This window comes from Amphiura filiformis, chromosome 8 (genome assembly GCF_039555335.1).
Source record: "Amphiura filiformis chromosome 8, Afil_fr2py, whole genome shotgun sequence".
Lineage (NCBI taxonomy): Eukaryota > Metazoa > Echinodermata > Ophiuroidea > Amphilepidida > Amphiuridae > Amphiura > Amphiura filiformis.
Window position 1 is genome coordinate 51,207,894 of NC_092635.1, and position 24,410 is coordinate 51,232,303.

General features: G+C 36.0%; 1 protein-coding gene across 9 annotated transcripts in view; it reads left to right on the forward strand.

Annotated features, from left to right (window-relative positions):
- LOC140159180 (uncharacterized) overlaps positions 1–24,410 on the forward strand; it is a 74,685-nt gene that overhangs the window by 45,451 nt on the left and 4,824 nt on the right. The window contains exons 1-12 of one of the 9 annotated variants that reach the window (XM_072182553.1): positions 8,967–9,137; positions 9,798–10,054; positions 11,236–11,337; positions 11,747–12,062; positions 14,743–14,881; positions 18,203–18,307; positions 18,983–19,297; positions 19,762–19,890; positions 20,661–20,969; positions 21,771–21,893; positions 23,076–23,189; positions 23,775–23,956. In XM_072182553.1, coding sequence (XP_072038654.1) covers positions 9,814–10,054; positions 11,236–11,337; positions 11,747–12,062; positions 14,743–14,881; positions 18,203–18,307; positions 18,983–19,297; positions 19,762–19,890; positions 20,661–20,969; positions 21,771–21,893; positions 23,076–23,189; positions 23,775–23,956 — 2,075 coding nt within the window. In that variant the 5' untranslated portion in view covers positions 8,967–9,137; positions 9,798–9,813. Of the gene's footprint in view, positions 1–8,966; positions 9,138–9,797; positions 10,055–11,235; positions 11,338–11,746; positions 12,063–14,742; positions 14,882–18,202; positions 18,308–18,982; positions 19,298–19,761; positions 19,891–20,660; positions 20,970–21,770; positions 21,894–23,075; positions 23,190–23,774; positions 23,957–24,410 lie in introns of those variants that run through there. The other 8 variants (XM_072182555.1, XM_072182556.1, XM_072182558.1 and 5 more) reach the window with 8 other exon arrangements.

Consider the following 24,410-nt stretch of genomic DNA (forward strand, 5'->3'; position numbering starts at 1 on the left):
ACCGGCTTCTGCTTGGATTTCACAACGTGGATCTTTTGCATCATAAGAATAAGGGTACGTCCCACGTGGTAGTTCAGCGCATGAGAAAGCTGTTCGGATTGGTCTATCTGCTGATGAAAAACTTTTATAATATCGATCGTAATTGTGATAAGCTCGTCGATATCTTGCTTCCGATATAAAGGAGAGTTTTGTCACACTCGAACCTGTCCCCGTTGAATCCATACTCCAATCACTACCACCAGCAGTTGGTGAACAACTCATAATCCTGGGTTCAGAAGCATAGTCAGGATAATCCACATTTAGCTCATCATTCAGAACTTTCCGATGATACTTAGATCGTTTATACCAATCCGGCAGATTAAGCTTACTCAAAGATTCACGGACTCTTGCTCGTTGTTCTGTTATGACCAAACTGGCCCTCTCACTTGCATCACTGTGGATAGAACTCTTGTCGAAAGTCTCACTGTCTGGTGTTCGTACATGTGGTATTTCATTAGTATCAGGTTGTTTGGTAGCGACAATAGGATCCAATTTTGCTACAGTGATTACTCTCGCGGATAATTGACTTGGTTTTTCTTCCTCATGTTTAGTAATTGAAACCTCATCTTGTTTATCGTCTGCGTCTTGCCTTACGTCCTGTTTAAATTCAGTTAATAGTTCTTTTATTCGATCTGGTCGCTCCTGTTTCGTGTCGGGTAGTATTTCCAGACTATCACTGCCTAGTTCTATTTCTCCTCCGTATTTAGTTGATCTCGGGTTTTGTGTTGCACCGGCTGGTTCATTCTCGTCTTCCACTTGTTTAGTATTAAAGGCACTTTGTTTTTGAGCTAGCAACGGCGTGTGGTTATAAATATAGGTGTGTGGTGGTATAACGGTCTCCTTATCAAGATTTGAATGTATTTGCTTGTCCTGAGCACACATATCATTAGAATGGGTAGCTTGATTCGGCTTTGAATGTATTTGCTGAGTTACGTCATCGCCACCTATTACATTCCCTGGCGTCCCTATCAGATAAAACGCATGCGTAGTTTCTTCTGCATATCCTTTTGGTTTGATAATGTTCCCATTTTCAATGAGTGAACCATTAAAACTTAATTCATCATCATCAAATCCATCATCTTCGGAAGATGCAATAGGGATCTTGAATTGTATTTCATCTTTCGTTGAAGAAATCGGGGATTCTTCAAGAAATTCGTAGGAACTACATGTAGGGCGAATAGAGTAATGAGATTTAGGATTGTCACTCGTTGCTATGGTGTCTATGACAACAGAGTTTGTTTGATCGTCGACATTGTCATTAAAGTCCAGTTGACCTGGTTCCAATTCAATGCCATTTATAAACTCAGGGCCTGATATATGACCATCGTCCTCAGATGAATTCCCGATAAGCTCTGTGATTTCAGTATCGTTAGATTGGCGTTTACTTGTTTGTTCGACTGATGCTAAATAAGGACCACTTTTCACGCTATCTGCGCTACTTGGTCTCATTCGAGGCGCTTGACAACATAACAATCGGACGCTTGAGCGCTCTGGGCGCTTTGATCCATGACTTGGGTTAGTAGATAGTGGCGTCTGATGTTCTGGCTCCGCGGTGTGCGATGGTTGATTTTCAGTGCCCTCAATGTTTGATGGATGTATTTCAGGTTCATCTTCGGCATTTGTCGTGACCTCTACAACAAATGCGTTCTCCGTTGTGTTCTCGCAATTTCCTCCTTCTTCTTCCGCTTCCTCTTCATCTTCTTCATCAGAGTCATGTAATGTTGTAAAATCTTCATCATCATCAATATCAAAAGGATCTCTTTCATCCTTTTTACCTTTACGGCGTTTTGATTTCTTCCCTTTCTTCTTTTTAGTTTTATCTTTTGTTTCTGAGCTGTCTGATCTTCTAAATTTGTCCATAAACTTTTTACCTTTTTGACTTTTGGTTTTATCACCATCTTTACGTTCGCTTAAAACACCATTTACATGTTTCTCTGTATTCTCGACATGAGTATCTATTTCTTGTGGTGTTTCTATTTTATCTTCTATTTCCTCATCAACTTGTTTAGTTCCTTCCTCTTGTTTGATTGGCATGACAACATTGTCGATATCCGTTTCTAAAAACCCTTCATTACAGCGAGTTACTTCCTGGTTTTCGGCGAAAGTTGCTGTATTTTCTGTTTCACAAATTTCACTTTCTATAGGAAATTTTTCGAGGTGGATCGTTGGTGAAATATCGGGTGGTTGGATGATCATGGTTGAACTAAAAGTTTCTACCCAACCATTTGATGAACCAAGTTCATGTTTGCTTACTGTAATATCATCATCATCATCATCATCAGCAGCAGCAGCAGCAGCATCATCATCATCATCATCATTATCATCATCATCAACATCATCATTATCATCATCTTGTGTATCATCATATTTGGGCGTCTCCTCTACATCATCTGATAGATCCTGAATATGTATCAAAGGTGGGCTAATCAAATCAATTCTCTCTTTGATCGATGGTTGGGCATCTTCTGTAGCAGAGGTTACTTCTGGTGACTTGAGACTTGAAATTGCATTGACATTCGAGTAGGTCACTGTACTTTTTGATGGTTTCACTTGTTGGTCTAAAGCAGCGGCAAATGCGTCAGTAGCAATAGGGAAGCTGTAAGTCCATTCTGCTTGTCCACTTTCTGTTGTGATGAAATTAGGTCTATCTATATTACCATTAACAACATCATCATCATCACCATCTTCTTCATCTTCATCATCATCATCATCCTTGGTTAAATATTGACTATGCCCTGGATAAGCCGCAGGTATCGCTGTACCTTGAAGTAGATACGAAGGAGTAGGCATAACGGCTAATACAGGATTCTGAGCTTCCATTTCTCTATCTACCATCAAAACAGCATCATCAAATTTATATCTATGAAAAGTTTGATCATGCACAAGCTGATGTTCATTAACATCATCAATATTTGTTTCCAGATAACCTGCATGTTGTTGTACCGGTGGCTCAATATGTCGTGATTTTGTAATACACCATACTCTACCCGCATGGTATATCTTTGGGGATTCATTGACATCGTTTATGTAGGTTGCATACGTTGATTCAGAGCTTGAGTCTTCCTCCTGGCGCCTCCTGTCTCCAGAGGCATCCTCTTCTTCTTCCGTAATACTTCTAAAGATACACTCCATGGAGTCGTGGTAGTAGTGTACCTAACTTTAGGTGGTTTTGTATAATGTGGCATCACTTCTGTTACAGTGTGTACCTCATTATTGTTATTATTTGTACACAAATCTTGATAGTCATCATGATCTACGATGGATCTGTATTCACTACGTGCGCGTATAGTAGGTACGGGTGACTTACTCTCGTCTACCGTAGATAGCACGTTACTCGGCATAGGCATGTTGTGAATATCTTCTTCGTTCAATACAGTGTCTTGTTGATTATTCTCCGCTTATTTGATAACGAAGAAAGTAGTAAATAGTAGTAGCAACTACGGTGATAATATTAACAGCAAGAGAAATCTGAGCATATAATTTATCATTTGTTCCATTCAATACTATAGCATGAACACTTCCATGAAAATCCATAACATGAGCTCCGTGTACGATATAGAACAGTCAATCTCATGTTTAATGAAAGTCTAGTCCGTTTTACTGCCCACATGGTTAATATCGTATATACGTACGTGTCAAAGATGAACGAGAAAAACAGAACTGAGCGACATCAGTCTATTTTGTACAGTGAATAATTTTATCCAGACCTGCTGTTTATCACAGGTGCTCCATATAGATAAATGATTATACTCGTTGAAATTCCACAAAATTTAACAGATGTTGTATATTCACATTGCAATAACAGTATATCCGTGAATGCGATCCTATGATAGTATCAGTTGTCAATATGCACAATATATGAGAAGGTAAAAATAGCAACTCAATTCACTGCAGGCTCATGGGTTTATCACTCTCTCTGTATCGTATAAGCTTCTTAATTCCTCTCCTTTTCTTGTGGGAAACAAAAATACACATATTGCATCTCGCATGTACAGCAGACAACCAATAATGAGCAACCACCTAACCGCGTGTAGCAACGTCGTGTTGTATGGCTTTTAAAATCCATCAATTTCAATTTTATCCGCATCAAACGCCATTCCTATTATTCATTATTGAGGTGAATTTTTTTTGTTCGACGAGCAGTAGATAATAATAATTAACCTTGTGCTTAATCAGGAAGCATTTTCTTCACAATCTGAGCAAGAAAGCAAATAAAAGCAAGTGGCTTTGTTGTGAGTGGTGATATTGAAAAATTACGGGTCGTAAAAATAAAAATGTCGTTATTTATAGATCATATTTGTATCAATGTATATAGTATTGAATTATGATCTACGCTTATATAGAGCACGATGAAACACAACATAAAAATGTCAGAAAAACTATTTTGACTAAAAGCCTATTTTTTGTACCAGCTTCAGGAATGTATATGTAATAATTGAAAAATGTCAACCACACCCATGTGTCAGAAAGCGTAAGATGTAGTCATCTTTTAGGTTAATATTTATTATCAATAAATTATTCATTTGTATTTCGGACAGAGCGCTTTTAAGTGACATTAGAAAATTTTTAAGAGTATTCTTATTTAACTCTATCCAGCATCATTGTATGGTAAATTAAATGAAAGTAAGGATATCGATCTAGCAGAAAACATTGGCATAAAAATGTACTAGTATACAAATATTAACTGTCTATGAGTGTGATGGTCGAAATATGACAGATTGTGGCCCCACATCATTCTATAAACCATTTAACAACAAATCAGGGACTTTTGCTGCTACAAGAGCGCACACCCTAGACATTCCACAAATAACCATCGCAACCGAGTTTCGTATGGGTTACAATATTGCATTTTTCATATACGCATATTTTTAATCCTCAATATGTTAGCCACATGACCACGGGTCCACGGCCAAGTGAAGGTAAAACATATGTGTTACAGCTTGTCAATGTAGGTTAATATATTCGAATTCAATGAAATTAGCGCATTTTCTTTTTCAGTTAAAGCGAAGTTGAATTTGAAGTGCTTTAAAGTGCTTTCTATTTGACCAGACTTGTAGAATAGGCATGATTTGATTTTACAAGTGAAATACATTACGGTAATAATTAAAGAAATAAACAATAATTTGACCTATGGAAAGTTAACAGTATTCAGTTCATATTTACTTTCATTTAATTTAGCAGTTGCAGATGTTGAAATGGATAGAGGTAAATAAGAATTCTTCTTTCTTCAATGGATAGGGTGTAAGGGTGTTCCATATTTCTAGGAGGCCTCGAAAAGCAGACAGAGAAGGCTAAACACAACAAATACAATAAATGCCATATTGCATGGGCAAAGATAATGGAAAGATCAGTAGTTTATACCATGTGGAATGAAGATTTGAATCCAAAACAATTTGCAGAATTTTTTGCGTACATGTATAAAATTGATCATCAGTAATCATGAAGGAAATAATTCCATTTATTAGTCAACAATAATATTATCAATGAATAATTATTAATCAATGAAAAAATACCAGGGACAGACTTAGGTTTCAGTTTTCTACTGGCCCTCTGCTAGTTAGCTGATTTGCCATTTCACTGGCCCTCCGGGCCAGTGAAATGGCAAATCTAGTGACCCTGCAATAAATTTACTGGCCCTTTTTTTGTTGGTGTTTTGGGGAAAAATCGACATTAATTTTTAATAATTTGTCATAAAATCGTGAATTTCATATTATTTGATATCAGAAGGACATTGCTCGTTTTCAAAATGCAATTTGATATGTGTGATGTGCTCTCAGGTCCCACAAAATGTGGAAACGTCGTTATCCGAGCCCTTAAAGTGAAGCAAACCTTAACATTTTAATTTGTTTTGTATTGAATGTACGTACTCAATGTAGAGAGTGTAGTCACTAACACAAGTTCAGTAAGTAGTCCTGGCTTTTTTTAGATCCAAAAGTTCACAAACATTCAAATATGCGGTATTTGCGGTATCATAGGCCTACTCATCATCAGTAGTACGTATCGCCGTAAGAAGCGGCTGTATATTTCCAACTTAACTTGCTAGCGGGCTTGCTAGCAACGCAAGAATATGTAAATAATTATACGAAAAATCATTGAAGATATAATTATAAATTACAAGCTATTACAGGTGACAGGCAGAACAAAAACTGTGTAAATATGTCTATTACTGATTATATCTTGTCTCATCATAAGTGTTATATCAGGCTCAAAAATCTAGTGGCCCGCTGGGCCAGTGTTGTTGGAAGTTTACTGGCCCGACGCAAAATCCACTGGCGCTGGGCCTGTCCCTGAATATACTTTACATTACCAAAACGCACAGCAACCACACCTTCTTCCGGCTTTGCGCCATGCCCTTATGAGTGTAGACTTCCCCGTAGTCCACTTGCCCATTTTGCATACTCTGTCTATTACATTTAAGCATAAAACTCTGATTTGTATTAATTTGTGTGCAATTGATAGATTTTCACATCTCAATGATATTTTCAGTCACCGTACTCCCTCTGTTTGTCAGCTTTCCAAGTGGATTTTTAACTCGGGCTTTCGCGGTCAATAACTGGTAGATTCCAAAATCAGAATTGTTTATTATTGAAGTGAGGCAGTGAGCTCTTATAATTATGCAAGATATGTTGCATTCAAAAACATAGGACTACGTATACTTTACTGTTACTGTCGCTAATAATAATAAACTCTTATATGACCATTTTACTATTGAACACTTTAATTTTAATAAATATCAGTATAATATGAGTTCAACGAAATGCGTTCATCATGATTAATATGAGTTCAACGAAATGCGTTCATCGTGATTAATAATAACATTTTTTTAAATTTTTATTTACCAAAATTCGACTATGGCATAGTCTATTATGAGTGAATCACATGATAGACAATTAGAAAAAACGAAAGAAACATTGGATTCTATCAGGATATAACAGCATTAATCACTGAAACAGTCATTATTTTTAATGTATTGGGAGAATAAATTAAACTAAAATAAACAAATAAATAAACAAATAAATATAAATAAATAAAAAAAAAAGAAAATAAATAAATAAATAAATAAAAAAATAAATAAATAAATAAATAAATAAATAAATAAATAAATTGGCCTAAATAGATACAATACATTAATATAGATAACTTATAGGACCTACATTTTTATTTATCATTCATTTACTTATTTATTTTACTACTCTCAATATTTCCGATTTCAGCTTTATTGGGGCTTCCAAAAAGTGGATTTTTCGAAAGAAAAATGACTAACTGAGATTTTTTGGAAAAAGTGGACATATACCGATATACCCCCGCCTACAAGGGCGGATCCAGGACTGCTTCCCGCCGGGGTGCTTTAAAAAATCACAAACAAGTAAAAAATGGGCGCGAAGCGGCATCGCGTCAGGCTTGCGCGACGCAGAGGGGTGTCTGAGGGGATGTGCCCCCTCAGAAGTAAGAAACTTTTGAAAAATGAAGACCTAATTGAAGCCATTTGGTGGACCATTTTGTCACTATAGAGTGTGTAAATTTTGTTTGAGCATGTTGAAAAAGCCGAAAATTTGTGAAATGATGGGACATGAAGCCTTTCGTGGACAAGTTTCCCCTATTGTTATAGGCCTATATATTGTTTTAAAACAAATTAATTTTGAAATCAGAAGCAAAATGTCCACTTGTTTATGCACTACGCAGGGGTGTCTGAGGGGGATGTCCCCCCCTCTGAAGTTGGAAATTTTGCAAAATGAAGACCTCCTTGAAGCGATTTGGTGGACCATTTTGGCATTATTGGTGTGTACAATTTAAGTTTGAAAAAGCCGAAAATGTGTGATATGACGGGCCATGAAGCCTTTCGCTTCCCTATTGTTGTAGGCCTATAAATTGTTTTAAACATAAATGAGCAGAAATGAAAATGGCCACTTATTTATCCAGTACGTAAGGGGGTGTCTGAGGGGGGATATTCCCCCTCAGAAGTTGGTGGACCATTTTGGTATTATTATTGTGTAAAATATTTTAGTTTGAAAAAGCCGAAAATTTGTGAATGACGGCCCGTCCATGAAGTTTTTCCTATTATTGTAGTGACTTTGCGGGCCCGCAGTAATTTTCAAATGCTTTTGGTACGAGGTCCCGCCTTCAAGCAATGCCTAAAAATTGCTGGCCCATATTATAGGGCCTACTTCCGATCGACCCGACTCTGCGGTTTTTAGGCATGAACCTCAATTATAACTCAATTACGTGCAAGTTAACCTTTTCTCTCCTCCTTTTCTCCATTTTCTCTTCTCTTTTTCTCCTTTTTTTAGCTTTTCCGCCTTTCTCTTCTCTTCTCTCATTTCCTTTTTTGTGGGAAGAGGGCCCGCCCCCAAATCGCGCCTGCTGTAAAGTAAGTGACCAATACGGGGGTCCAGGGTGTTGGAAGGGGCTGCATCCCCTTGCCTAGGGAAATTTTGCATTTCTGAACTCAATTCGCGCGATTTGGTGCATACTTTTTCCTTTCTTTCTTTCTTTCTCTCTCTTTCTTTCTCTCTCTCTCTTTTCTTTTTTTTGCGATTCATACCCCGGGGTGCTGCAGCCACCAAAGCCCCCCCCCTGGATCCGCGCTTGCCCGCCTATACCTTCCTCCTCGAATAATTTATATTGTGTCATTATTCGATAGCTGCCAAGGCAACCACGTTGCACCATAGAGTATTTATTCTAACCTTTATGGTTCAATGGTTGCATAAAAATATGCACTGAAATGTTAACTTGAAACACTCAACGTAAGTCACACCATTATAATATTATGTAGACGGGTCAATTCAATGAATTCACTGCAACCATGTGCGACCCGATCTGCAGTTATAGTTGTATGATGGCGCTATTCTGTTCGGAGCAAATACAACAGGGAGTTAAATTTAGATTGGGATTTTCCCATGAAAGGTTTTTTTCCACAATCTATATCCACAAGCACAATTATTATGTTGAATTTAGATTACACAACACGGTATTTCCCAATGCTATAAAATACCAACATTGCTATCAGTTGAGAAATTTAGTTTCTGGAAGAACTTTGAATTGCGAGGAATATTGAATTTGTCGGTAGGCCTATATTTAATTCTACAGTACATGTATAGGTAAGTAAATGAATTGGGATTTTATTACGAAATCCACAGCCGAAATGCGGAAGTAGGCCTATAGACCTACGTCATGGCAGTCATGCACGTATTTTATTGTTCATTTGTGATTTGTACCATTCATTTCATTTTGAAATATTTTGTATTACTAGTAGGCTTAATTGACTTCTAGGTGTTGGTTAAATTATTCAAAAATTACACATATGACATATTTCCAAGAACAAAATAAAATCGCATTTAAAGCACAACATACTGAGTTCAAGTTAGATCAGTGTTAGATTAAAGCCAATTGTGCAGATTTGCATATTTATTTATTTACTTATTTATTTGTGTGATTCAGCAAATTTGGAATCAATCATGTGATGATTAGTGAACTGTTTGGGGACAAATATTGCTTTTTTGATGAAATCCACACGAGCCATGCCGTAACTAGTATTTTTAGAACGGCTTAGGATATTATTTGTTATTGTTGTGTGTTGCAATCACTTACCACAAGTTGGTACAGGACTAGGCTAGTCATAGTTCAGTTTTCCAAAATTATATGCCTGTATGACACAGCATGGGTTTTTTATTGGTACTAAAATGCGCATTGAAGTCAGGTATAACATGTAGGATATAGCTTAAGTGGACGTCCATTCCATATTTTTCCATTATCTACAGTTACACTGATTAAGATATGGACGTTGAATCAAGAAAAATCGTTCGACCGCCGCAGTTTGAGCTTTCGCCATCTGTATCCTCATCTTCATCCCCGGTGCCTTCTCCTCCTTTGAGTCCGTCTGAGCCTGACGACCATCTCAATGAGGAAGGTGAGGAATTTATGAAACACAGATTATTGGAACAACAAGAAGAAATTAAAGGATTAAAAACCGAAGTAAAGAATTTAAGACGATGTATACAAGGAGTTCATATCATTGGTATGTACACGTATAATACTTTTCTTAGAAATACTTTGTTGTTGTGATGGTTTCATTTTGGTTTTCATTTGCCTGTTTAAATGTTTGTTCAGTGTTCACAGTGACGTTTTGTGTTTCTATAGGGCTGACATGTTTTGGTGTTCAACCTCTTGTAGGAGTTATATGATATAAGATCCCCTCCCAACAAATATGATTGATTTCGGATTTTAAAACAATAGTGTCCCTGTCAGAAAACACTTAATTAATTCGTTCGAAACTGATGTATGTCATTTCATATTCATTTATCTAAGTTTCATTCAAATACAAACAACAATAAAAAACAAAATTTGAATGTGGATATAGGCTACTCAAGAGGCTAAACGGCCTGAAACATAACAAACGCCCCTTACATGACCATAGTGGGCATAAGTTGCATAACATTTCCATAAGCACACACATATTATATACCCCGTCATACAAATAGGCATAAAATTCGATTTTATATAAAATATAACGTCATTATCATCACAAACAACACACAAGAAAGTTGTTTAAAAAGTAGGCCCATGCCTTACGCTCAAAGAACAAAAAAATATTTGTTGGATTTACTTAGAGTTTAGAGGTGACTTGCTGCCTCAACTTTTCTGATTATGCCAACGAATAATAAGTGATGCTAACTCAAAGTCATTAAATTGATTAACAGCACATGATTTTTTTCGCTGATTTTTTAACAAATAATTGTAGTGTCATCGACAAATAAAACGAATTTAAGAATGTTTGTTAAAATTATGATATGATAAAACAAATTTATGATCATGTCATTAAAAAATGTCACACACAAAATGAATGATAATAATGGGTCCGTGAAAGAACCTTGAGGTACTCCACATACCTTTATACGGATGTTTACGAAAAAAATACATATGCTGTTTTCTGTTATGGATTCAAAATCCATAATGTTCCAATAATTTTATGTAATAAAATGATGTGATCAATAGTGTCAAAGGCTTTTGACAAGTTTAAGAAAATCCCAACAGAGGTTACTAATTTAATAATACCATAATACATGTATTTCGCAAACTCAAATCAGATGATCTAAGGACCATACAAGTATATAATTACATTTTCTGTAAAAGCTGCAGTTGTGTTATCTCTTTTAAAATTAAATAATAAATCTTTGAATCTTTGATTACTTTATTTAGGTCGTAAACTCGAGAAATCCCAGGAAGAACTCAAGCGTCTGAAGAAGACTCCATTGGATGATACCATTGGTAAGGATGAGAAAGCAGGTTGTTCAGATGATGGTAGGTTAAAATTAAATATCGAGAACCCTGAGACTCATGTCCATGCATGCAAAAAAGAAAAACTATTAAGGACAATTAAATAAATCGTTAACCCTTTATATGTAAACAACGAAGCATTAGTGTTTATTTATTTATTTATTTATTTATTTATTTATTATTATTTTTTTTGTCTTTATTATTTATTTGTATATTTTTAATTATTAATTAATTAATTAATTAATTTGTTTATTTATTATTTATTGGTATATTTATTATTTGTGATTATTCATGTATTCTATCTACTAATCAATTCATTCACTTATTGTTTTACGTAATAGGCCTATGTTATGCCAATGATGTCATCAGGTTATCATTTTGGCGTTGTTTGAATATTAATTTATAAGTAACACTATATGACATTTTTATTCAGCAGGTAATGAAAAAACAACAGTCACCGAAGAAATAGCAAAAGAATCTGATGATAAGAACAACGTTTTAAGTAGCAGTGAAGGTAGCTCAGATGAGGAGGAGGAGGATGTGAGCGAAGAGGAGGAAGAAGAAGATAGCGCGGAGGAGGATTCCAATACGGATGAAGATGCTAATGAATTTGATGGACTGGAAGACAATGTTGAATCGGACGAAGAGGAAGAAGAGAAATCCACTACTCGTGTTACTAAGAGGAAGAGCAAATCAAGAAGTAAAGTAAAACCTGTGACCAAAACGTCTACGAAGATTCAACAACTGATGTAAGTTGCTCCTGATTTGCATGCGTCTGTACCATCTCCATGAGGGTGTTGATAGCAGACGAAAAGTTTTAAATTTTCTCAAAAAATTAAAAAATTTCAGAATTGTATATTTTCATGACCATATTTGGAATCAGCATGAAAAATGCGTTAAAATGAGTACAAACAAGCCCAGGATTGGTTCAGTGGTTCTTGATGAGATAACTCTTGATATTTTAATAAATATCTCAAACTTTCGGGCTTTTTATGTTGAAGCATATGGCTAGCACGCGGAATAAGAGGCCTTCCATTTGAAATCCATGCACCCCCTATATGGAAGATGCGACCTTTATCTTTCACATAGACTTCAAATAGAGTCACCCATTCAGGTAACTCAATTTGAAGAACATACTCCCTGTGTGAAAGATTAACTCAATTCTTCCATAGGGAGGGTGGATTTCAAATAGAATTACACATTTAGTACACACATAAACAAAATTATAGGATCATACTATGTCCTGGGCGCGGGATTTAAAATAATCCCTACACACTGTAATTATAGTGATTGATCTGATTTTGGATTTAAATTTGAATCTCAATTAGGTGCTTAAAGTCTCACTTTTATATAATTAGTATTTCAAATTTTAGATTGGAAGCAAATTATGTATACGGTATGGCCATGCCAATAAATCAACCGCGATACTGTATCATCGACTGTATAATCATTAGTCAGAAAGGATGCGGTATTGTTATTTTATCTTCTGAGTTGAAATTTATGGTTTACCCATTATCATCGGAATATGTTTCTTTTACACAACCGGCCGGATTTATGTAACCACGACGATGGGCAATTGAGCTTTCTCAAGATTTATCTCAATTCGTTATCAGCACGTGTTTTTGACTTGGCTTTCACGTGCATGTGATAATTTCACCAACGCAATGACGAACGTGATCTTGAACATGAGTTTATAGGAAATTACAGCACATTCAGGGACATAACAATTACGTGGACAATGCCTTAAAAACCGAAGTAGAAAGACCTGTAAAAAAACCCAAAATCACTGGTCATATATCGTCATCCTATTCTGTCACCTGTGTTAACCAGTCAATTACACAATAGCCTATAGACTATGCCATAGTTGATTTTTGATAAATAAATTTATGTTATTAATCATGATGAACGCATTCAGTCGAACTCGAAATTATAGTGTTTATTCATCAAAATACTAGTAAAATGGTTATAAAGAAGTGTATATAATTAGTGACAGTAAAAGTAAACTATACGTAGGCTTATATTATTGAATGCAACATATCTTAATGGTATAATTACAATGGCTCACTTTGCTGAACAATTCTGATTTTAGAATCTACCAATATTGATCGCAAACAGCCAATTGGGAATGAAAAATCCAATTGGGAAGCTAACAAACAGAGGGAGTATGGTGACTGAAAAGATCAGATGTGAAAATCTATTGCGCACAAATTAATACAAATCAAGAGTTTTATGTGAAATGGAATAGCCAGAATACACAATGCCCAGATAGCAACACTACGTTGGCCCAACGTTGGTCCAACGTGAGCAAACTGATCTTACTAAGTTGGGCCAACGTTGCTTTTTGACGTTGGCCCAACGTGGATTTGGCCGGGCAGCCAACCCCCACCAACTTTGAACGTTGAGCCAACCATTGGCAAACAAGCCCAATGAGAAAAAATAAACGAAAAAATTAGTTACTTGTGTATACTGCGCTTACTTTAAGTCTTAAATTACCTGGCTCTCTATTTTACAACGGCACAACGTTGGCATGCTGACCGTCATTTTAAGGTTGGCTGGCTACGTTGGCTTGACGTTGGCATACCGACCATAATATAAGGTTGGCATGGTCCAACGTTGGCTTAGCGTCGGCTTACCGACCGCGACCATGCCGACCATTGCCAACGTTGGGGCAACGTTTTCTTGCTATCTGGGTGGGCAAGTAGACTACGGAGAAGTCTAACAATAGCACAAAGCCGTATTGTACTATTGACTGCCAGTTGAAAGATTGGGATGATGACCTGAAATATCAGCGTGTCACCAACATCAATTTACTGTTATCATGTTTATATTTAGTCAAGGCCTCTGAGTCAAGGAAAAGGACATTCTTTAATCGATTCCGAATAGCAATAAATGGTATACATATGACTCCAAATATTTGTTATTCAATCTATTAAAATAGTATTTTTGTGGGAGCTGAGAGTACACCAGACCTATCGAATTGCATTCTGAATATGAGGAATGTCCTTCTGATATCAAATAATTTTGATTTTTTTTTAATACGCGATATAATACAAATTTTATGACAAATTATCAAAATTTGATATTTTTAAAATTTTTGATATTTAACAGTCCTTGAAGTTGAAGTAAACTTTATAAATCTCATAATATGTACTTAAAGTGTATGTAGCTGGGATGAAATGCCGACGGCAATTGAAAATTTTGACTTTTCATATTGAAGATATACGTATCAATTTTTAATAATTTGCCATGTGTATTATATCGCGAATTTCAAAAAATCTAAATTATTTGATATCAGAAGGACATTCTTCGTATTCAGAATGCATTCGATATGCATGATGTGCTCTCATGTCTCACAAAAATACTGTCCAAACGTTGCTACCAGAGCCATTAAATGAATTTAAGATTATTTTTGAACAACTTATTATACAGGTCTGAGAATTCCCAGCTTCGCGCAGAAAACAGCGAGCTACAAGCGGCAAGAGAAGCCGAGAGTGCCAACGCCTTTCATTACGTAACTTCTACCGAAGCAAACCAACTTCAAGCTAAAGCCGATTCCAATGAAAATGAGGTAATATATCCATAACAATTAATAAACCTCGTAAATACGCAAAACATGTATTTTTTTAAAAAGAAAACTACACTCTAAATTTTGCAACGGTTAATGTAGTTGTGAACAAATGGCTGAACTGTTTGTTGCACTGTCTTGATGCTACGTACTTTTAATAAACCTGTGTATATACAGTGCTTACGTTATATGATATAACTACCATTAAAGTAAACTGTGCTTCATTGAAGTAAGACATGCTTATTTTGCTCTGAACTCAGAGGATGATTTAAGGAAGCCCCATCATGCACTGCAAAAGTGTTATCACTAGAGTTTCAACTGCCACTTTACTTCTCAAATCCCATTGAACTCTGTGCAAAAGATGTTGTTTTAGAATTGTGCGTGTGTCATTATTACTTGGTCGATTTCAGAACAAAAGTGATGTGTGTTTCAAGGATAATTCACACCTTCTGTAGGTAACATAAAATGTGAAATCGACTAGCATCTTCACAGCGTTTTTATGTAAATATAACTGTACAAATTCAAATTAAACCATGCACGTGCAGTACGTCTATATATGCAGTGGGCGAGTAGTGGTGTCATGTTCGCTCACACAGCTATGCTAACCGCAAGTAACATAGTGGAATGTTGGGAAGTGCTTAAATCATCCTCTGCTCTGAACTTATCTTGTTTGCTACTGAGTTCTATTTGAACTTGCCTTAATTTTTTGACTTGAATTTGTTTTTAAACTACACACAGCATGTAGTTTTTGTTGTTTGCTTATATATTTTGTTGTCTGTCCCTGGTTTTGTTTGTCTGCTCCAGGTTATTTTGTACTGTTTTGCTGACACTTCTGTGGGCTCTGAAATTAGCAATTTTTGGCCATCGAACTTTGCCTGTTTTGGTACCTACATTGGTTGTTTGGTTTACCGAGTGTGCACAGTGATTTACATCATTGATCCTTGTTGTTTTTGCAGGTTTAGCACTTTTGTGAGCCTTGGAACTGGTAATTTTTGGCTATCGAACTTTGCCTACTTCGAATTTCCTATGCCTACATTTGCTGGTTTTGTCCCCCCCCCCCGCATATTGTCTAGTCTGTATTTTACATGTTTCCCCACATCAAGTTGGTGTACCTTGCTCGTTTTCTTTTCTGTTGTTCATATTCAAGGTAACCTCTTGTATCATTTATTGATCCTTGATGTGTTTCGTGTCCTCGTCCGTTGGATTCACCATTACCCACTTTTACCATTAAATGGCCACATGTGTCAAAAATTGTTTTTGGTAAAGGGCTCGTAATTGTTAGAAGACAATTTTTTTGCTCTTTATGCAAATTACACCATGTATTTTTGGGACAACTATGTGTTAGTGCACTAGCACATAGTTGTCTTGAAAGTATGCGTTTGTATTTTCGGGACAATTATGTGTTAGTTAGAGAATAAAGGTATTGTTTTTAGCCTCTGGAGTGCATCTATCGTCTCATATAACACGGGCCACATCATTATTTTACGCCAAAAATAATGTGTCGCCTGTGTTATATGAGACGATAGATGCACGACAGCGGCTAAAACAAATACCTTTATTCTCATTCTTAAACACTTCAATTCAAATAAAAATATCTTAAGTATTACAAATTTTAATCAAAGTAAATCCTACATTTTGCAAGGAATTACCTAGGGCTTAAAATCGATCAGTCCCGTTATTGCTATGCGCCTCCGATTGGTTCAAATTGCGAGTACGCGTATCGCGTCGATGCACACGCGCTGACCCGTGTGATATCGTGTCATATCACACGGGTAAGAACCAATAAGATTTCAGGAACATTCTCAAGTGTTTAAGAATGCAATATAAATAGCCAATAAATTACTTTACCCAATTACGAGCCCTTTTCCAAAAGACAATTGACATTGATTTATATTGTCATATAGGCACTCTATGTACACAGGTTTATTCACGTAGTACCAAGACAATGCAACAAACGGTTCAACCATTTGTTCAGAACTATATTCTCCGTTGCAAAATTTAGAGTGTAGTGAAATATATTTTGCAAGGTAAAACATTGAGCTTAGAACCAATACTCGTTTCTGAGACTATTTCCAACATTTTTTTTTTATCTTAGAGTGCAAACATCGTATCCATTAATGTTGCTTTTAATTTCTTTTAATGCATTTAATACTAACCATTCTTTAGCTTCATGTAGATGTATGTACAAAGGTTTCGTGAACCAGGAAATAAGTTAATCGACAATCTTAGTTTGGAATGTAAACAGTAATTAACGTACCCAGAAGTAGGGCAAACTACAGGGGAATATCAAAAAAATTAAGAAAACAATGCACACATGTATGCATACGTACAAATGTACCAGGAAGTAAATGCATGTATTTCAGCAATTTGAAAAAACGTTCAACAATTAATGGTGTGAAATCAATCAAGCATATTAAAATGGTAGCATGGCCATTGAAATGAAATATATACGTGAACATGGTGAAAGTATTATCCAAAACATCAAAGCATAGATTCTGATAAGGCATATTATTCATTTTCAAAATAAAAACAACAGATTAGTATTACTTGTTACAGATTGTATTAAATTGTAATTTTTTATGTTTCTTTACTTCTTAGTTCGGGAGCTCATAGTTAACACAGTAATTCATTAGAGAGACTGAAATTTCTGTTGCAATTCCAGTATAGAGTGCTGTCGATGAAATACAATGTGTATGTGAAGAATTCTTAGGGAGTGTTCACTCCGAACATTTAGTCAATCTCTTTGTTAACGCAACCTTATATAAAACGTAATCACAAAGTCGTCTGAATATAGATTGTTGGATTGATGCGAAACTCGGTGGATGTGATTTCTATTGATCCCTTTGTTTGTACAAGTATAAATTAAGTAAATGTAGACCTATTTAACACACATTTTTCAATTTAGCTAAATAGTATGTCATTGGTGGTATTCGTGGTAACAACATTTCCAACCCGGTTAGTTGTGCATGTGCTACACACAAAATTACTAGCATTCCAAGTACTTGTCAATGTAAAATTATGAAACATGAATTTCATCCATGGTGTTGTCTTTTTAAAGACATTTCCTGTTAATTAACCAGTTGAAATGCTGTACAATGTACCGTATTTATGAACACGAGGCGTTATGGGTCAACTTCCAAAAATAAGCATCCGACGTCCGACCCCCTCAAATGAAGCTCCATAACCCTACAAGAAAATTTTATATTTATTTATTTGTCTATTTTCGACCTTCCCAATTGACAATTTCACCCACATGATATAAATTGTAGAAAAGGCGAATACCGTGCATCACTGTTTTCTTTTTAATCATTGTCATGAATACAGAAAGAAGAATCCAGTGTTGGCATGGGCACTGAGGTCTTGGAACGGGAAAAGCGCTGTAAAGACTTGGAAATTGAGAATAATGAGCTCAAAGCCACGGTGAAAGAGGTGAGTACAAACTGGTAAAATTATAACCGATCGAAATCAAGAGTATTATCCATTTGTTTTGATATTGAGGTAAAAAACGCATTATCCTACATAATAAAATGAAGAAAAAAAAAACCCGAAAGAAAAGATTTCGAATTCCTGAATCAAATTGGCTGAATCAAATCACCGGACTGAAATTTGGAACCAAAAATTGCCGGAAATTTCGACACAGGGACACAAATGTTTACAGAGTACTGTATACAACGATGTTTGAGTGATTTATAAATCTTCATGTTCTTAGTAAGATCATAAGTTTTTAGAGAATTTAGTGGTTAAACATATGGTGAAAATCAGCGGTAAGACTAATCTTTTGAGTTATTGCCTGTATAGGCTCTGGTTCTTTAACAGCATTGTTACCACTGTCCAAAATGTCAGATTCCTCCCCAAAAATATAAGACCTATTACAACAGACTGATATATATTTTTTACACATAGATTCATGATAATCCATCTAATAAACATCTTTTTTTTTCTATTTTTAAAAACTTTTTTACTATGAGACAACATAAAGCAATATCAAAATCATTGGCCATTGTTCATTGAGATGTGTGATGAGAAACTTTAAGTTTTAAATTTAAAAGTACATTATAATGATGAAATATTCAAAACTTTATTTCTATGTACTTAAACACCCAGATCAAGAAAGTCAACCACAAGTGGGATCAGTTTTGGACCGACAAAAAAGGTGAATACGATGCTGTAAAAGCTGAACTTACGACTAAGCTAAAAGAAGCAGGGGATGAGACATCCATATTGAAGGCAGTGATAGCGCAGAAAGACACCGAAATTGGGATTTTGAAGGAGCAGCACGAGAAAGAAAAGAAGGAACATAGTGTCGCCATTAGGAAGATGGAGTGTGTCTTGGAAGGAGAAGCTGACGAAAAGGAGAATATTGTGAAGGAAAAGGAGGACTTGTTGCTCACTGCGAAACAAAGGATTGATAATGCCGAGGTAAGCATGGTAAGGGGAAGTGAAATTGTATTATTTTAAAGTGACAAAAGGTAATAGAACCGTGACAATTTATAAACAATCACGCGATGATGATGATCATAAAGAATAACTAAAGTTACTTCCTTTTTTCTCTCGAATTGGGTTGTCAGCTTTTGAAATCTCGTCAAAAACTTTTCGCACGTTTCAAAGTTGTAGGTTCGTTGTTTTCACAAAAGAAACCTATATCGTCTGAAGCTACATGATGATGGCTCTTTTCACACCTCATTGTGTGTTAAAACGATTTCTTACAAACAACATTTTCTGCGTTGACATGACATGACATGACATGACATGACATTACCCTTCCCTTTAAATTGCATAACCAATTCCTTTTGGTAAAATATGACAAATATTAGTTTTTAAGGAATTTGTAACGTAACATTCATCTATTTTAATAGCATTTAATACTATGCAATTTGTTTTAGAGCGAGAACGAAGAGCTGCGACGTGAGATTACCGAGAAGCAGGGGAAATATGAACAAGCGCAGAAGTTTGCTCGTAACTTGCTGAAGCAGAAACGGGAAATGGAAGCTGAGATTGAAAGACTCAATGGGGTAAGACAAATTGAAGCCATCGTAAATTCAGTCAAATTTGAGTCGATGTGTTGACAATATTCTCTCATCTACTCGTAATACTAATAGGCGGGACTCAAACATCGTTGATTGATCTGAATGGCGTGCACACAGCTGGGCGCAGCACCTACGTGAATTACGCTTTGCGTACTGCATGACTGGTGACGTGCTCTTTTGTGAATTTTACGCGGGCTTAAGTTGGGACTAAATTGACTAGAAGAGTAACAAAAAACCGAATAATTCTCGTCTATTACGAGCTGATCATAGCGACCCAGCCAGATGACTTTGAAAAACTACTGATATATTAATAATTCGGACTAGCTAATCAAATGCATGAAACTAGCCGCGTACATGAAAAGTGCAGAAATAAGACAACATTGCGCATTGCCCCCTTGAAATCTGCGGCACCCTCATCAATTTTCACCAACATGAATGGTAAAAGTTTATGACATTTTATGAGACTTCACACTCACAAATCAACAACAGGTAGGGGGGCTAATGCCATGGATTGATCAGTTGATATTCACGTGCCCCCAGGGTAAAGCATCGTCGGGCCAGCAGTGGTTTTCCCGGGCTTTTTGCCTGAGAGTCCATCTTATTTCAAGCACTGGAAATGGTATACTAAAAATAACGGCACATTTTAATAGCAACATTTGGTAATCTTTTTACACACTTCGAATTTACCGCCGCGCTGTATTTTGACATGTCATCTTTTGTTCTCAATAATAATACTTTTTCGTTACCACTTTCAGACATTGACAGAGAAAGTAGAAGAACAAAGCTTGTTGAAATCAATGGATCCTAAAATCATAACAGCAACGACGGAAATGCAACTATCAGTCACTGAAGTCAATCAGCAAAGATCGTCACCACCTCTATCGCCATCTTGTATGCTTGTGATGGAAGAGGAGCTTTTTGGAGAAGTTCCGGAGAAAAAGGTTCAAGTTAGACATCAGAGAAAACCAGTTGTTGATCAGCATCCGGCGCCGGAGCTATCTGAAGAGGAGAGAAGTTTAACGAAAGCTGAACTGAAAGAAAAAGTGGAACTGTTTAGAGAACAGGTGAATAGACATTATGTAACTTGTTCCCACGAAATGAGTGTTAAGTCGCAAGTTGATAGTTTCGAGACATCCTGGCTGACTGAGTTGATGTTCTTTGTTTCCCGCGGCGCACCTGTACATGCCAGCACCTGTACATGCCAGTAGTGTGTCCTTTGTGAATGGCCCAATGCATTCACAAAAGACATGCAGACATCTGGACATACTACTAGCTTGAACAGGTGCTTGTGAAACAAAGAACACCTACGCAGTAGCCAGGGGGCCTCGAAACTATCAACTTACGACTTTACGCTCATTTCGTGGTAGTTGTGGTAGTATAGGCCATATTTCGCTAATTCTACTACGCAATTCAACCTGTGCCTTACTGCCTTTCGACCTACGGACGAAAATTCATCAGATTTAAATTCACAATGTCTTTTAGGAATTTCAGAAATGGTCTATTTGTTTATAGGCAGTTGTGTTTGGATATTAGATAAAGAAAACATTGCTATTTAAAACATTTTGATAAAAAGAATTATTCATTTAGAAGGGATAAGCGTTTGTGTCTCCGTTTCTTCAGTACACATGCATAAAAAAATATGTTAAAATGATATGTGAACGTTTCATTCTGTGCACTGAAATCTACATGATTTATATGTATCTCTTGTATGGTTTTGTAAATGATTTACATAATCAGAATAATGCAAAGATATTATTCTGTATTTTTCCAAATACTATGTCAACTTTATCATTTAAGATACGATTCCATTCAAACTTAATAGAAATGAAAACATTTAAAAAATGTTTTGCTTTTTACGTCTGTAGACTGAAGCCTATGAGAGTGACTTCCGTCGTGAAAGACGTGATCGGGAAGCAGTGGTTGGCAAATTAGACTCCGTAAAGAAGGAACTGAGAGAAACTAAGGCAATGCTGCATACTGGCCATAAAGTAAGTCACACCATGAATCTAATCAGCTGTCTAATACCCAGTGGCATAATTCAGTGCCATCTATTCCTCAATCAGAGCTCAAAATTTGACCTCAAGTTGTAGAGTATGAGTTTTTGTACCCAACACATTAAGAGGTCATGTGATGAATGTACAAACATATTGAGCTTAAAGAACTGTGTCCCGACACATTGGAATATTACAGATTTTTAACTATGAGCCGAAATAGTCTCATTTCCAACTGCATAGTTCGGTGACCGCAATTCAACAATCATAGCTACAAATTGACCTCAAGTTGTTGGGTATGAGTTTTAAACTCAATATAATTCACAGGTTATATTCTTTGATGAATTAGCATATTGGGGTTAAGGAACTGTGTCCTAGAGATTGTAATGGTTGAGATCATAGTGTCAGGAATAAATAAAAAGCGTCTCTCAATCACATGTTATACTTTCCATTGGTTTCGGAGTAGAATACACACAAAACAAAATACAAAGGTTTCTATTTTGTAATTATTGTTCTGCACGTTGTTTCGCTCTTGCGAAGTAATATCGAAAGCAAACTAATTAATATAAACTGGCCTCAAAAAGAAACTTATAATTTTTCACAAGGTCATATCTTAAAATCCTCTCAATAAAAATGAACAAAATTGCACACAGGATTACTTCAATACTCTACTCTAAACACATGTCAGTAACCAAGCAGTTGTCCAACTGACACAACAGTAAAATGCACTGACACGGAACAGCTTCCGGGACCACATTCACAGGCGAATAATTGGAACCCAACAGTTTCTTTTTGAGGCCTGTTTACTTCAAAATGTGTATATTAGTACTCGTTATTTCTTAAGCTTTAATAATTGAGTTTAAGCTTAATAATGCTCTTTCCAATTTAATGTTGACGGTGCTTGTATCGTAGTCAGTTATGTTTCCGCTTTAAATAGTAGTAAATATTCTAAGACCTGTATTGTACCCTCCTACTAACACACAACGTCATATCGCTGTCACAACGTCGTCAGTTGTAGCAACGTTGCCACAACGTTTAAAAACGTTATGGTGTTACCAGAGTATATGCATTTTGAATATCCAAGAATAAAGTGCAGAATTAAAGTGCAGAATTAAGTTTTAGTAAATAAACGTTAACTAATCCTGAAATATCTAATAAAAACTCGTCATTTTCCAATAGGTGTACGTTAATCGTGTCAAAGACAGGCCACTTCACAAGGATCCTCTGATTCATGAACTCCCTGGGTATCAAAGGCAAGCTACTGCTGCGCAAAGATACATCTTTCCAAATAAGGTAATAATACTCACGTAATGTACCCAAATAAGGTAATATACTCAAGTAATCTATTCAAATATAGTAGTATACCGTACTCACATATTTTTATCCAAAGAAGTTAATCTATCAAAAAAAGGTAATCTTGCTGTTAAATAATTAAACCTTCCTTTGTGATTATTATCAGCAACCTGTAACTAAAATCAGTATCTGTGATATAATGAACTAATTCAGAATTATTTTGGACCAATGATGTCTTCGTGCACACTATATTTTTATATCTGCCAATGAGTTTGCGACTCAAGACGCTAATGATGTCTTCGTGCACACTATATTTTTTATATCTGCCAATTTTGTTTGTGACTCAAGACGCTAAAGACAAAGACATCACGGTCAGTTCCAACTAGAAAAGCGACTTTGTTGGACAGAAATATCAGATTCTATAGCTGACTTTCTCGTCCGTTGCTAAGTTTGTCTAGCACGTCCTCATGGCTTGTTTGCAATTGTTGAACACTAGATATATTATTCATACTGTATAGCATATCCAATTTGATAATATTATTTCAGTAGTTTTTTAAAATTATGTTCCCTTATCTTATTTTACAGCGAGACAAATTGATTGCTCACGGTCATCACGCTACCAGCAAATCCAAGGAAAAGGAGCGTAGTCAGCCTAAACGTCATCAGCGTGAACAGCGGTATCACCAACACCGATATTTTGAGGAATATCCTGAATATGACCCGGAAGTGTTTGGAGATGAAGATGTGCAGATTTGCAGATGTCCAAAGTAAGATTGTTAAATAAAGCTGTCCAGCCAATGTAAAACGTAATATCTTAAATCCATACACCACATACGGAAGACGTAACCTGAATCTCCCACACAGGGGGTGTAGAATTCAAACTTGGCCACCAATTCAGTTAACCCCACTTGAAATTCACACTCCCGGTATGGAAGATTATAAAGGTCATGTCTTCCTTTGCATAGGTGTGTATGGATTTCAATTGGAATAGCCCTTTTTGTGAATTGCAAGCAGATAGTGCATCTTCAGGAACAGACTTATTCAACATATTGATAACACAAAACAAATGTTTTTGAAACGTTTTGTTTTCATTTTGGTCGACCAGTTAAATGTATAGAGGTCATGGAAACGTTTATAAACATTTTGAAATAAAATACACTTCAAAAATGTTTTTGAAATACTGTCGAAGTGTTAATGAATTTTTTCTTTTGCAAAATGTTG